At 40.7% G+C, this 16,681-nt stretch overlaps 1 protein-coding gene across 2 annotated transcripts in view; it reads left to right on the top strand.

The window, feature by feature from the left end:
• The window catches only part of GBE1 (1,4-alpha-glucan branching enzyme 1), a 198,009-nt gene that overhangs the window by 41,533 nt on the left and 139,795 nt on the right, over positions 1-16,681 (top strand). For both annotated transcript variants that reach the window (XM_088442724.1, XM_088442725.1), the window contains exon 4: positions 6,398-6,513. In XM_088442724.1, coding sequence (XP_088298850.1) covers positions 6,398-6,513 — 116 coding nt within the window. The remainder of the gene's footprint in view (positions 1-6,397; positions 6,514-16,681) is intronic.

Below are 16,681 nucleotides of genomic sequence, written 5' to 3' on the forward strand. Positions count from 1 at the left end.
TAAATCTCAGAGTGAACTTTAATGCCTTTACGTTTGTCTCTTGCCTTCAGCAAAAATACTGACAGCAATCTTTTCTGCTACAATGTTTATAAAAAAATAAATAAAAAATATAGAATGCCATATATGATATACAATTACATAAGGGTGTTGCTTAAACATATGTAGAATTGCATGTTTTTATATTCATATTTGTGCATGTCTAATGACCTGGGCTAAGCAGCTGTTGCAGACCATTCTATTACAGTTTTTGTATCTTTGTATAGAACCCTACAGCAGGGCTAAAGCTCGCTCTGTTGCTGCAGTGTAACCAAATGGTTGCAGTCATCTGATCTATTTATTTGGCCAGAAATGATTTTGAACTTTGGGCACATCTGAGAACCTCGGCAAGTCACCAGAGAGGTCGACTAAGTGATAGAAAAGTTCATGAATGGAGGTCTTCCTTTCTATTGTGCTGAAACCACAGTGAATGTGGTGACTGGTTATATAATTAGGATTCCAAGGTTATTTTGCCTCAATCTCTTATATAGAGACAATATTCAGTTCATTAATGTGAATATTGTTTGTTACTCAGTGGCCAGTCCAGAGGGGTCGATTTAGCAGAGCCTGTGGCCTCTGTCACCCTGATTGGTTAATAACCAGGGGCCGTACGCTGCATGGCTGCGCTTATGGGGCCGTACGCTGCATGGCTGCGCTTATGGGGCCGTACGCTGCATGGCTGCGCTTATGGGGCCGTACGCTGCATGGCTGCGCTTATGGGGCCGTACGCTGCATGGCTGCGCTTATGGGGCCGTACGCTGCATGGCTGCGCTTATGGGGCCGTACGCTGCATGGCTGCGCTTATGGGGCCGTACGCTGCATGGCTGCGCTTATGGGGCCGTACGCTGCATGGCTGCGCTTCTAGGGCCATACACAGTATGGTTGCCGCAAAGGATGCTGTCCAGCAACTACATTAGTGTTTAAAAGCTAAGAATACTGTATTAAAGTATTTACAGGTGGTCACGATCAGGTGCGGATAGCATGTTCAGAAGAACGCACGCGCCGCGAGGGTTGCTGGGAGGGATCCGATTGGTTCCCTCTCACAGCACTCTCCCGATAGAAGTCCATAGGCTTCTATAGGGTAACGCCGTCAGGAGATGTCTTTACCCACTGCAGCCAAGGCCCGAAATGCATTGCATTCTGAAGCTTGGTGCATATGAGAAATGCGGCCACATCTGCATTTTCGGGGTTTGACTCCATTTCTCCCCTTGCTACATCCCACATTCATTGTCTCTGCCTCTCATGCTCTGCCCATAGCAACCAATTAGTATTGACGTATCATTTATTAAGTACATTCTATAAAATGATAGGTAGAAGCTGGTTGGTTGCTATAGGCAACTTCTCCACTGGTCCACTTCTCCACTCTCTTCACTGCTTGATACATCTACCCCTGATTCTCTCTCTTTTGGCACCCTCTCTCTCGCTCTCCCAAATTAGGGTGTAAAAAAGTGTGCACATTAATTCCTACCTGTAATACATGTCTGTATTAAAATAAAATTAGACCTTTTTAGTAACCTTCTCTGCCAAGTTCTAAACTCATGGGAGGCACATATAGAAACCGTTGTAATTCCTACACCGTTCACCTGATTTGGATGTAATTACCCTCAAATTAAATCTGAAAGTCTACAGTTAAAGCACATCTTGTTTGTTTCATTTCAAAGCCATTGTGGTGGTGAATAGAGGCCAAAATATGAAAATTCTGTCAATGTCCTAATATTTATGCACCTGACTGTATGTATTATCTAGTTCACTGTTTCCCAAACCCCAGTCCTAATGGAATCATAAAAGTGCATGTACTCCAGATTATCTAGCAGGATGGGTGTGTTCATTGACTAACTCAATCTACAGGTACTAGTAATTATTCCTGAGCATATGCTCTGCTAGGATTCTATGAGGACCTAGTTTTAATAAACACTGATCTAGATTAGGGGTGCGCACCGGCCACGTTTTGTGTTTTGGTTTTGGATCTGGATCTTTCTTCGTGTTTTGGATCTGGATTGGTTTTGACAAAACCACCCTTCCGTGTTTTGGGTTCTGGGTTTTGTGTTTTGGATCTGCATTTTGTTTAAAAAAAGCATAAAAACAGCTAAAATCACAGAATTTGTGGGTTTTTCTGCTCCTATGCTATTATTAACCTCAATAACCTTAATTTCCACTCATTTCCAGTCTATTCTGAACACTTCACACCTCACAATAGTGTTTTTATATCCAAAAGGTTGCACCGAGGTAGCTGGATGACTATGCTAAGAGATACGAGTGGGCGGCACAAACATGTGGCCCATCTAGGAGTGACACTGCAGTGGCTGACAGGATGGCAGTTTGAAAAACTAGGCCCCAAACAGTACATAATTCAAAGAAAAAAAAGAGGTGCAAGATGGAATTGTCCTTGGGCCCTCCCACCCACCCTTATGTTGTATAAACAGGACATGCACACTTTAACAAACCAAACATTTCAGCGCCAGGGTCTGCCACTGGTTCGTTTGGGTCCCCACAAAACAAGCTGGCAATTAATCTGTCCCTGCACAAACTGGCTCTACGGAGGCAAGATGTCGTCCTCATCCACCGATTCCTCACCGTCTTCAGTGTTGTGTACATCCTCATCCTCACAGAGTATTAATTCGTCCCCGCTGGAATCCACAACCACAGGTCCCTCTGTACGTTCTGGAGGCTGGTCTCCCTGGAAGAGTTGATAATTCATTTTATGAACATCATCTCCACATTTTGTGAAAGCAACCTCCTACGCCTTTCGCTGACAAGGTTCCCGGCTGCACTAAACACTCTTTCGGAGTACACACTGGAGGGGGGGCAACTCAGGTAAAATAGAGCCAGTTTGTACAGGGACCTCCAAATTGCTTCTTTTTCCTGCCAGTACAGGTACGGACAGTCTGACATGCCTACTTGGATGCTGTCACCGATGTAATCCTTTAACAGACAGACGCACGCTTGTCGCTGCTGCTTTGAGGATGCAAGTGCGGCTACAGCCCACACAATTCACAAAGACAGAAAAAAAAAGAAGAATATTTTTATTGTTTGTGGAGCACACTTTGAGGGTGTCACCACCCTTTAACAGACAGACGCACGCTTGTCGCTGCTGCTTTGAGGATGCAGGTGGAATCTAGACGGGATTTGGAACCGGGGACACACTACCTCCAACAATTGTCTAAATCCCACTGCACTAATGACGGATACCGGACGCACGTCTAACACCAACATAGCAGTCAAGGCCTCAGTTATACGTTTTGCTTCAGGATGACTGCTGTCGTACTTCATCCTCATCGCTAGGGACTGTTGGAGGGTCAATTGTTTAGTAAAAGTAGTGGTGTTCCTACTTCCTCTCTGGGATGATGAACAACTCCCAGCACTAGGAGGAAGTGGTTCTTGATCTTTCCCTATTTTAATTTTATCGGAGAAAGTTTGGTCCTCCATTTATGTTATATTGATATATACGTGCGGCTAAGGCGCACACAAACACAGAAAATATTTTTTTATTTTTGCTGGAGAGTAGTGCACTTTGTGGGTTACACCACCCTTTAAGAAATGAGCCAGCCGGCTCTTTACTTATGGGACACAGGCGCACGCTTGGCACTACTTTGTTGATTCACGTGCAGCTACTGCGCACACAATTCACAAACACAGAAAATATTTTTTTATGTGGTTTGGAGTGTACTTTGGGGGTTACAGCACCCTTTAACGGTCAAGCCAGCCGGCCCTTTACTTATGACACAGGCGCACGCTTGGCACTACTTTGTTGATGCATGTGCGGCTAATGCGCACACATTTCACAAACACAGAAAAAATCTATTTTTTTTTTTAGCACTTGGCGGGAGCACCCCCTGGACAACACTACAGTACCCCTTTAGGACTGGGACACTGCACAGGACTTTGGAGTGGACACAGCCCCTATGGACAACTGACTGCACAACACAACACAGCCAGTCCCTATGGACTTTGAAGTAGTGGACACAGCCCCTATGGTCAACAGCAGTGCAGCACAGCACAATACTACTCTGCACTACACTACACAGCCCAGCCAACCCTAACTCCCACCCTCCCTCTTCACTGTCCACAGCCGAGTGAGAAAATGGCGCCGACGCGGGTACCTTATATAGGATCCAAAACCCGCGGGATGATGACGTTTTGCCTCGATTTCAGATCCGAGTCAGGCGGGAAAAGTCGAGCCTTACTCGGATCGGGGGGGCTCGGGAGGGTTCGGATTTCAGAAATCCGAACCCGCTCACCCCTAATCTAGATGTGTCTAGGAGCGGGATGTACTATGGGAAAAATTGGTGCGACCGCATTTCTCATATGTACCAAGGTCCGGATTCCAGAGCTTGGACCCGGTGGGTAACGCCATCTTTAGATGGCATTACCCAATTGAAGTCTATGGGCTTTTTTCCGCAATTCTTTTGGGAGCGATACCTGCCAGTTTCCCCTGTGTTGGTGCATACTGTTCTGCGCTTTTGCAGAGGGACTTCTGGGTAATGTGAAATGACACAGGGAAGAAGTATTGAACACATGAAGAAAATGAGGCGCAAAAAGGTATGGAAAGCCAAGACACCAGCAGAAATCGATAAGTAATTAGAAAGCAATACTGCCCCTTGTCAGTGCAAATTAATATAAGATGGTTCAGTCCCAATTGATGGCCTATAAAAAGGTGTCTCATTACCATGGTGTCATACAAGAAGCATCACATGATAGGTAAAAGCAAAGAGCTCTCTCAAGACCTTCACAACCTTATTGTTGCAAAACCTACTGATGGCATTGGTTACAGAAGGATTTCTAAACTTCTGAATGTTCCATTGAGCACTGTTGGGGCCATAATCAGAAAGTTGAAAGAACATAATTTCACCATAAACTGGCCACGACTAGGTGCTCCTCGCAAGATTTCTGGTAGAGGAGTGAAAAGAATTATCAGAAGATTTGTCCAAGAGCCAAGGATGACTTGTGGAGAGCTTCAGAAAGACCTGGAATTAGCAGGTCAAAGAAAACAATAAGTAATGCACTCAACCGCCATGGCCTGTGTGCACGCTCACCACGCCAAGACTATTGCAGAAGAAAAAGCATGTTGAAGCTTGTTTAAAGTTTGCTGCACAACATTTGGACAAGCCTGTGAAATACTGGGAGAATATAGTCTGGTCAGATGAGACTGAAATTGAACTCTTTGGATGCCATAATACACACCTGGGGCACGATTCTATTCAACGCGATGTAAATAACTCCGGGAGTGAGCTCCCGGAGCTATTCAATACACCGTGCTGCCAAGTCCGACTAATGATTTCTTCTCTCATCGCTCCGGGGATGAGAGAAGAAATCCAACAAAAGTCTCGGCGCGAGGCTGTTTTCTGCCCTTCGCGCCTGGAGAACAGCCTCGCGCCGGGAAGTTAGGTCGGGGAATGCCCGTTATCGCGCCTAAACACCCTGTTTAAGGCGCGATAACGAGCCTTCCCCGACCTAACATCACAATGAATTGAACAGCTCCGTGAGCTATCTCCCGGCGCTATTGACATTGCGTTGAATTGAATCGTCCCCCATGTTTGGAGGAGAAATGGCACTGCACATCACCCCAAAAACACCATGCAAACAGTGAAGTTTGGAGTTTGGAACATCATGGTGTGGGGTTGTTTTTCAGCATACGGTACTGGCATACTTCATGTGATTGAAGGAAGGATGAATGGAAAAATGTATCTAGACATTCTTGATAAAAATCTGCTGCCATCTACCAGGATTCTGAAGATGAAACGAGGGTGGACATTTCAGCAAGACACTGATTCCACACATACAGCCAAGGACACTCTCAATTGGTTTCAGAGAGAGAAAATAAAGCTACTAGAATGGCCCAGCCAATCACCTTACTTGAATCCAATTGAAAATCTATGGAAAGAACTAAAAATCAGCGTTCATAGAAGAGGGCCACGGAACCTTCAAGATTTGAAAACTGTTTGTGTGGAAGAATGGGCCAAATCACACCTGAGCAATGCATGTGACTACTTTCTCCATACAGGAGGCGTCTTGAAGCTGTCATTACCAACAAAGGCTTTTTTCTACGAAGTATTAAATAAGTTTCAGTAAGCTTGTCCCATTTCACATTATTACACATAACTTAATTTATGGACATCTATGGTTTGATTTCTCTGCATGTGTGGATTGCATGGGCTGTTGCTGAAATTTGGTGATTTCATTACAATAGCCCCATTACAAATATATTTACTGAGAAAAATGTTGGTGTTCAATACTTATTTTACCTGCTGTAAGTGGTGGGATGTACCGCAACGCCGATGTGATGCCCTTGTACATCCTGACACAGGTTTCTTTCTAATGCATATTTTCTTGTACTAACAGATTTCTTTTTATCCTGTTTCAGATAATTGGAACCCCACTTCCCATCCATATAAAAAGCTGGATTTTGGGAAATGGGAAATTAACATTCCACGAAGAGAAGATAATTCTCCAGCCATACAACACGGTTCAAAGTTAAAGGTAGGTGCATCCCGCCTCCTCACTTTCTTTTTTTATGTTTGTCCATTACATCAATTTACAATTATTCTAAAAGCTTCTATATCAAGTAAAATCATTACAAGAAAGGACTGGCAGCCCATCCAAAATATTGCTTCACATAAACTTTAATCTTTTTTTCTTATGCCTCAATAATGTTACTGTATCCTAGTGATTTCTTTAATTAGCCCATAAAACATTTCCTTCATGTGAAGATGAGAGGTCCATATCAAATCTTTTTATCTACAATGGTTGAGCTTTAGGCTGGGTACACACTAGACGATGTGTACCAAGCCCGACATCGGCAGTGGCGGGACCCGGCGAAAGAGCCGGCATCGGCAACTGCATACACACTTGTCGGTGCGGGCAGTGACAGAGCAACATTGGAGGCCATGCTGCATTTGGCGGCATGTCCCTCGCCAACGACGTCCCCCATCTGCCCTGCATATAGGCCCGAAGGTGGATGTCGCTGATAACCTGTGGGAGCGCGCATAGTCAGCGACATAGTGGGTACACACTAGACGAAGTGCCCGATATGTCTCTCCGATCCGCCGGATCAGACGACCTATTGTCTTGTGTGTACCCAGCATAATTATAAGTGTTTTAGTATGGGATTGGCCTAACAATACTGTGGGTGTGACTATGCAGATTAAGGTGAGGTGCATTTAACTGGTTAATTCGGAATGTTGTGAGCTTTACTTAGTACTCTTAAATACATTTTAATTTTAGTTTTTAATGCCCAGTCAATTATTTAGTGCCATTTGTATTGGAAACCTTTCACTGGTATGGGTCTAGTGATAGTTTGTCACTTGATCAGTTATTGCTATCAGTCATTTTAGATTTAAGTACTATAATACGTTTTCCTTCAATTCATGTGTACATTTACATTTTTTGGGAGGAGCTGATTATCACTTTTCAGTTTAACTTGGCACTTTGTGATGGGTCATAGAAGAAGATACAGACATGCCCTAGTCTCCATATGAAATGCAGCGCAAGTGAGCTGCGCCCAGCGCTGTAGCGTCTCATAGAGAGGATGGCCACAAATCAGTGCAGCCCCAGCAATGCAAACCCCATGGGCGATGACCACTGCTGGATGTTCTAAGCACAAGTATAGGTTCCCAACTCAGCCTTTTACCATAACTATCTCCCCAGTTAAGGTGGCTTTGCTGCCCTCAGTAGGGTGGTCCAGACTTCTCAAACAAATTCCATGAAGGTGATTACATCGCCAATAGAGATGATGATCTGCCATTCTTTCCACCATAAAAAAATTACTAACAATCACAAACCACAATAAATGTGAGTGAGAGGGAAAATCTCTTCAGATAAGAGGACTGACTGTAAATGCCACAATCTTCAATGAACTCTCAATGGCCAATGTCCTCACGAAGACATAGGTCACATGGCTTGTTGTGGCCAAACACTAAACCTAGGTCACATGGTTATTTCAGCCTTCTGTAAGACTTCTCTTTAGTCTGATCCACTGAATGTCTGTCTGGGGTTTCTTTCTTCTGGGGTGTATTCCTGTTTCTTGTCAGTAATCGCTTGCAAAAAGACATGTTCCCTCACCTTTCATTTTACACTACTAATAAGGAAGGGGGGTAGGAAGGGGACTAATACAAACAATTATCACATTTCTAATAAATGACACCAAATCACTCCAAACATGTCAACTATTTAGTAAAATGTTTTTTAGGACTCTGTCATACCTAGAGTGGTATGTATATATCTCTAACCGCATCATATTCCTACATACACCCTCCCGCACACTCTGGTCGCCCAATGACCGTTGCCTTTCCTCCCCTCTGGTTACCACCTTGCAGTTCCAAGATTTCTCCCATGCTGACCCCCATAACTGGACTTTTTTCCCTTGTTCTGTTAGACTATCCTCTATCCTGCATAGCTTCAAACTGGTGCTGAAAACCCATGTGTTCACAGATGCATTTCTGTCCACCACTTAACCATGCCGTATAGGTAGGGAAAAAGGGGAAAAGGGGAAAGTACAGTTGCACAGGAGTATTACTTCACATGTAATTCATTTCCTTGAGAAAGCCCGCTTCTGGCGAAACGCGCGTCGGTCTTCCAGCTGGGAGATCCCAGTGCGCACTGAGGATCCCTTCACCGCATACCCCTTTGGAGAAATTTTTGACAGGTACTGTCCTAATACCTTCTTTTTCTGCTCTCTCATTAGATGTCTATGCTGTGAACTCCTGCGCTGCTGACAGCAACAGGTTTTTCACAGCAAGATTGACACTAACAGTAGAAGCAGGCTGCACTGTTTCCATGTGTGCTGGGTGCCAGTGAAACTCATTCCACGTCCTCTATATATACATATGACGTGGAACAGCAGAATCTGACCCATAAATGCACACACTTTACCTTTCACATCTATACAGATACTATATATATATTCTCCATAAAATCTTAATAGAGGGACGCCTCTTGGTATCCTATACCAGTGAATTGCCACTAAGTGATATGTGGGTTTGGTGTACAGCTTTTTAATTATGTGTTGTGTCCACATTGTATTGTCATATTTGTTTATGTCATATCTTCGCCAAGGTATAAGAGGTTGTATACCTCTATGATTTATTATATGTCATTATTTTTATTCCAGTTCATGCCTCTTTAACCAGTTACTGTAGCCGTCATACAGGCTCAGGAATATTAGGATATGGGCTGGTTTGGTACATGCATTTAAAGATTGATTATGCAGAATAATCTGCAGGTTTAATGCTGTCTTAGTATACTTTGGTTGCAGATGGATTATTGTCTATTGGTCAACACCAGGTTTTATAGTTGTATCAATAAAGGTTAAATTTTAATATTATCCATTTTTTTCTATCTAGACTACATGCTATTTGTATTTTTCTCTTCCCTTTCTGTACTATCAGGGGTGTGCCTCATACAAGGAGTTCTTTTTCTCTTATCTTTATACACCACTTAACCATGACCTGTAGTCTACCTCATTCTCTTGCACTCTCCAATAATCTCACACCTGCATCCTGCCCTTAGCGCCCCTTATGTCTTCCATTTGTCTTCCCCTTCCCTTTAGACTGTAAGCTCCATGAGCAGGGCCCTCCTCCCTCCTGTACTCTTTACACGTTTCTCTTGCACACGGTATACACTCTACCCCTCCTTGGGTTCTCTGCCCGTGGAATCCACTCCTCTGTTTTTGTTTCTTCAGATGATTTAGACCCGTTATCTGCACCCTGCTAATAGCTACAGGTTTCAGCTTACGCTGAATATTTTCTTTGCACCCCTTGTATCAGTGACTGTGTGCTGAGATGTTTAGTGCTATTTGTTACTTGTCTACTGTACTGTTTTTTTTTTTATCCTGTACTGTCTTTATAGTCTTACCCTCTGCACGGCGCTGCGGACCACTTGTGGCACCCTATAAATATAGTTTAATAATATGTATTACAAAAAACTAATGGAAGATGAAACGGAAAAAAATATCAATTATGCAGTAGTCAAGGATTTAATTAAGAGCATACTGTATCAGTGGAAATTCGCTTTGGATGAAGAAAGGAAAATGATTGTCATACTAGATAGCGCAGATCATCTGCAGGATTTCACCAGTGTATGTGTGTGTATGTATGTATGTATGTATGTATGTGTGTGTGTGTGTATATATATATATATATATATATGTATGTGTGTGTATATATATATATATATATATATATTATAATATAATATTATGAAAAACAATATCTGGATACGGTGCCAAAATACACAGTGATTGATCTATCAATATATCAGAGTAAATCAATCCTCTAAAATAAATTTGAGCAGCCCTTGCCCTAAATATAATGGGAGTCAGCCTTCGATCAAAAAACGTGAGCTAAAGGTGTTTGAATACCATAGAGTTTAAAAGAATAAAGTGATTGACAAATAGCTGACCAGTTTGCTACAAAGTGCTAGTGCATATAATAATAAACCTAAATAAGAATGTGGTGGTTTTATAAAAAAAAAATATATATATATATTACGAAAAACAGAAGGTGAGAACAAGCGCCTTTTATAGTGTAGTAATATTTACAATACGGCACACTCTCAGTAATAAACACGCGTACCCTGTTAACCCGGGACAACAAGCATTGGGTTATCAGTCTTTTTCCTGACTTCACCGGGTTGTTTCCCTTAACCATCTAAAGGCAAATGGCAGTGCACTCCAAAGATAGGATTCAAAAAGAGAGAGAAACACTCTTAGTGTAGTAGATTTCAAAAAGATATAATTTATACCAATACACACAACACACACACAAAAAAATGAAGAATTACATTTATAAAAGTTCAAACAAGCTTATCTGATAGTAGCTGGTCAAAAGTCTCGGGGTACACCCACAGTCGTCAACGCGTTTCGTCCTTTATGCAGTTAAAGCTGGACTTCTTCAGGAGGATTCATATAACACCCTCAAGCACTGTCTTATATACCTTAAGAATGATTGCTAGTATCCATAGATGGCATTTCCGGTAATTGCCGCCATTTTGTCATTGTTGCGCATGCGCAGGATTTAGACACCACTTGTGTGTGTCCTAGTAGTTAGGTGAAATGTGGGACACCATATGTAGACCGCGGCGCCATCTTGTGTTTACCCGCGCATGTACGGCAACACAGCGCCAGGGACATAGTATTTGAACACGGGGATCAGCGCTATTTACCTGTGCCTGTGCTTTAACTCAGGGCATTATCAGTTGCGACGTGTCATGCCCAGTTCTCACACCGTAGAGAGCTAGTTATTGTGAATATTTTAGGCTGCCATGGCGAGCTGATAGGGGTTGTAGCAATACCCAGAAGTATACTATTACTGGTGTATTGCTGTTCTATATTGGCCCTTCTTCGGCGGCCATTTTGTTGAAGCACCTCCATGTGTAAAATAGCAGCTGCCATTTTGTCTAGTGTTAGACATGACATTCTATACTGGTTTATGAACCAGTATTCGCCTATGTAAATAGTCGGACATAGTTAATGCAACAAATAACATTACAGCAATTCATAATTAATATAACTAGCAGCAAACTGTTTTAAAATTAGTAATATTCTATAAAATGGGGGTATATATGTAATGTGCAAAACAGATTCATCAAAAAGCCAAAATCAATACATGAATGTTACAGAATGACATTAGGATATTAAAAAAAACCTAAAAATACATGTAAAGCAGTTGAATTTATAGGTACATAATAAAATTTATAAAATGCATTCTATATATCAAAATTACTGGAAAGATGCAATCTCATATGATTCATTAAGACCAAATGGGGCCATTGTGTTTAAAGTAAAAACCCAAAACATTTCACGCTGTGATAATTTTTTGTCCCTATCACCACCCCTGTCCCCTAATGAGACCTGTTCAATGGCTTTATACTTAAAACCAATGGGATCTGCATTATTATATTTGCTGAAGTGTTTAGGGATGGAATGGTTATCAACCTTATTTTTAATCCCACGTATATGTTCTTGGATTCTCAATTTTACTTTTCTTTTTGTTTTACCCACATCTTTCAAGTGGCATGGGCATTCAGTTACATATATGACCCAACTGCTCATGCAATTCATAAGATTCTTTATTTTGAAAGAAGATGTATTGTCATGATTGGAGAATTGGCTGCTGCTGTTACTGACAAACGTACAGATATTGCATTTGAAAAAACCCATAGCCTGTTTAATCCATTGTTTGGATTTGGTTTCTAATAGTCTTAGGTTGCTAGAAGCAAGACAATTTTTCAGATTATTTGCCTTCCTGAAGGCTAGCAATGGTTTATTCGGAAGTGCTTAGAATTTGGTCAGTCTTCAGTATATCTCAGTGTTTAGATGCTCATATTCATATAAAACAACTGCATCTACACGGAAAAATACGGGATTGAGCGCTATTTCAGTACCATACTGTATAATATATATATATATATATATATATATATATATATATATTATAATGTGCAACAGTGATTATGTATAAATATATATTCTATAACATTAAAGAACATAGAAAAATTCACATGATAAAAGTAGTACAATAATATATAATGAAGAAGTTGAGGAAATGAATAAATAAAATTGATAAAAATATGTAAAGACAATTGATGGATAAAAGGAGGATATAAGGTTATCTCAGTAAAGAGGAGTAATGGAGCGTACACACGGTCAGATTTGTCAGACTTGTCAGATTTGTCAGATGAACGATTAAACGATTTGAACGATTTTACCAAAGTTTTGAACGATTGAACGATTTTTGACTGCATTAAAATGAATGGAATCGTCCAAGTCTGACTGCAAACCCATCAGATGTCAGATATCGTTATCTGACAAACGGGAACGCGCATCGTTGATCGTCCATCGTTCAGGCATGTCAGATATGAACGATTTTCCTTCAGATATGAACGACTGAACGATTTTTAAATCGTTATCGTTCATATCTGAAGGAAAAATCTGATCGTGTGTATGCACCATTAAAGTCCATGGGCTTAGAGGCTGCTACTCCCAACGCGTTTCGTCCAGAGACTTCTTCAAGGGGATACTAGTCTGGAGGGGTGACTCTCTATTTATACCCCTCCATGTGCTCATTAGGGGTCAAAGCATCGTAAGTGCTTCTGGGTTACTCAAACTATTGAGACTCCTACATAAAGTCCAAAACAAAGTCACAATGAGACAATGAGCAAACTGCTGTTATGTTTGGTCATGTATTGACCAGTCTGTTACTGAACATGGATAAGTTACTATTTTAATGAGTAAGGGCTACTTCCGTCCTTACTATCCATTTAAGTATTTCCGGCCAAATAGATGGGTACCCGCGACGTCATGTCATTGTGCACGCGTGAGCGCTGGACATCAGTGTGCGCCGTCACACATCCTAATTGGTTCCACCCTTTGTTAAATCACCACACTTCCGCATTCTGATCTCCGGGGATGGGTGCCTGCATTGCAAAATACTCGTCATATCCTTCAGGTAAGACTTAAGTCCCTTTACATATTTCTGTAGGAAAATGTCCACATATTCTGTCAGATGGGAAGTTATTGATTCTATGCCAGAAATAATTGGTCTGCCAGGAGGTTCTGTTAAGGACTTGTGGATTTTAGGTAAAAAGTAAAAGATGAGGGTTGTTTGGTTGGTCTTCATTAAATACTAGAATTCTTCTTTTATCAAAATCTTGTTGTGGAGACCAAAGACTAAGAATGTTCTTAGTTCCTCTATGTAATCATAAGAGTTTTCATCATTTAGGAGTCTCTGTGCTGTCTTCAAATAATATGAATGATCCATGATAACCAGGCCCCCACCCTTATATGCTGGTTTTAGGATTATATATTGATTGTTCTTTAAAGCCTTAAATGCTTCTTTCTTTCAAGGGTTTAGATTATGTCCTTTAGGTTGATTTATACCTTTTTCGCACAAGTCTTTCTTAATCATATCATAAAATACACTGATATGATTCCCCATGAAGAGGATTTTTAAACTGAGAATACAAGAACATATCAGGGAAATCAAAAACAGGATAGAAGGACATGCAGTATCTAAACACTTTACCACAGAACATAACTCCAACCCAGAAGAGCTGATCTTCAAAGCCATTGAACACGTGACAATAGGCGAAAGAGGAGACCTGAGTAACCTACTTTCAAAAAGAGAAATGTACTGGATATTCGAACTTGGCACTATGGCCCCAAAAGGATTCAATGAAGGCTATGAAATAGCCCCCTTCCTATGAAGTTGCAACTATAAAGGCAGTGCTCATTGAGCCGTTCTCTACTACTATACCAAATAATGATGGCTATTCATAGGTGGGCCAGGTCAGTACTATGGAGGGTGATCCACTGGGAATACCTTGTCTAGTAGATCCCATTCTCAGGCTCAAAACCTAAGTAGGGACTATGCGGATGTTAAATGTTTGGGGCAATGCTGGTTCCTACAGTCATACCACTGTGTCTGTGCCTTTAATATTGAGTTTATTTATATATAATTTACCTGTATTAAGTCATGTTTTGTAACACTCTAGATACTAGCCCACTCTTCCTCTTACTCTACCCCCTAGTATTGTTCATACAAACTAGCATGCAATCTCCAAGAAAAACACTCTGGGTCTCAAGGTATAAAGAATCATACGTGAGATCTGTCTGTAATTGTCAGTTGCAGAAAGAACATATGTTTAATGCGCTGAGAGTGGAGAAGAAGCCGTCTGACAAGGAAGGGCAGAAGTGATGTATGCCCATCAAGTATGCCGTGTCCGGGCCGAATTAAGCCATCCACGGGCGGAAGTGACGAAAGATGTCACATGACCAGTGACTGGCACCCATCCCCGGAGATCGGAATGTGTGCCATCACACATTAGGATGTGTGATGGCACACATTGCTGTCCAGCGCTCAGGCGCGCACAACGGACATGACGTCGCGGGATCCATCTATTTGGGCGGAAATACTTAAATGGATAGTAAGGGCGGAAGTAGCCCTTATTAAATAGTGACTTATCCATGTTCAGTAACAGACTGGTCAATATATGACCCAACGTAACATTACAGCAGGTTGCTCATTGTGACTTTATTTTGGACTTGATGTAGGAGTCTCCACTATTTTGAGTAACCAGGAAGCACTTGTGATCCTTTGACCCCTATTGAACACATGGAGGGGTATAAATAGAGAGTCCCCCCTCCAGACTAGTATCCCCTTGAAGAAGTCTCTGGACGAAATGCGTTGAGAGTAGCAGCCTCTTAGCCATGGACTTTGACTCCTTTTTACTCAGATAAGCTGATATCCTCCTTTTATCCATCAATTGTCTTTACATATTTTTATCAATTTTATTTATTCATTTCCTCAACTTCCTCATTATATATTATTGTACCATTTTTATCATGTGATTTTTGTCTGTTTTTTTATTGTTACAGAATAAATATATATTTATACACTATCACTGTTGCTCTCTCTCTCTCTCTCTCTCTCTCTCTCTCTCTCTCTCTCTCTCTCTCTCTCTCTCTCTCTATATATATATATATATATATATATATATATATATATATATATATATATTAGATATATGTATATAATTTGAAAACCACCACATTCTTACTTATGTTCATTATTATGTGCACTAGCACTTTGTAGCATTCTGGTCGCATATATATATATATATATATATTTAAGTCCCGATCAGTAGCACTTACTCAAGTCATTGTTTTCATTGAAATTGAATTCAGTGATAATTTTGGTGTTAATGTACAGTGTTTTTGTGCAATCAAAAACTCCCTTTTATCAGGTTGGATTGAATTGCCCCCGTAGTGTCAGACAATTTTAGTGGTTATCTTATCAGTGGGCTGCACATTTTTTTGTTATTTAATATTTTATATAATTTACAAAAGACGGTGCAACTCATTACTTTGTGTATTGAGAAAGTTTGGATGGTTAGCTGCTGTTGGATGTGTTTTAATCTTCACAATTGTACAGCAATTGGTAGTTATTTAGATTTCTCTTGCAGATTTTATTTTGGGTTCTAACCTGCATCGTTTTAACTCCTATGGAAATTAAAATTTCTACAAACTACCTTGATTAGTTGAACTCTTCAAGTATGTGCATAGCATATGTTTGAATGGCAGATTTGCATTTCAGAATAATGACTTGCTTGCCCTGTAGGAAGAAAATTAGTTATCTCAACTATTTTACATTTGCTTTAGAAATCAAAGTGCAAATGCAATCCCAATAAATTGTTTCATTATAACCTGGAGAAGTGTTCAGTATGGGTTTTCTCCTAATTATGTACACCATTTTTGTGGGGAATAAAATGTCATTCCATTTATATATTTTTTTAGATAAATAGGAACACAAAATCATAATTTATTTATTAACTGTTACTTAAATAGCGCCAACATATTCCATTGCGCTTCACAAATGGGAACAAACATTAATAAAACAAGACTGGGTAATAACAGAAGAGATAAGAGGGCCTGCTCGCAAGCTTTCAATCTATTGGAAAATTAAATGTTTTTTACTTTACAATTTAACATACAATAGAGAAAATTATTTTAAGGAAACTTGTTCACCAGAAAATTAAGAAGCGCTAGTTTAGACCTCTGTCTGCGATGTCGGAAACAAACTTCCAGTGGAAGGGTCAAAATCAGAAAGTAATTAAAAAATAAATTTAAATACAAAAATAATGAATAGAGATG

The sequence above is a fragment of the Taudactylus pleione genome, unplaced genomic scaffold (genome assembly GCF_031769625.1).
Source record: "Taudactylus pleione unplaced genomic scaffold, aTauple2 ptg000316l, whole genome shotgun sequence".
Taxonomy (NCBI): domain Eukaryota; kingdom Metazoa; phylum Chordata; class Amphibia; order Anura; family Myobatrachidae; genus Taudactylus; species Taudactylus pleione.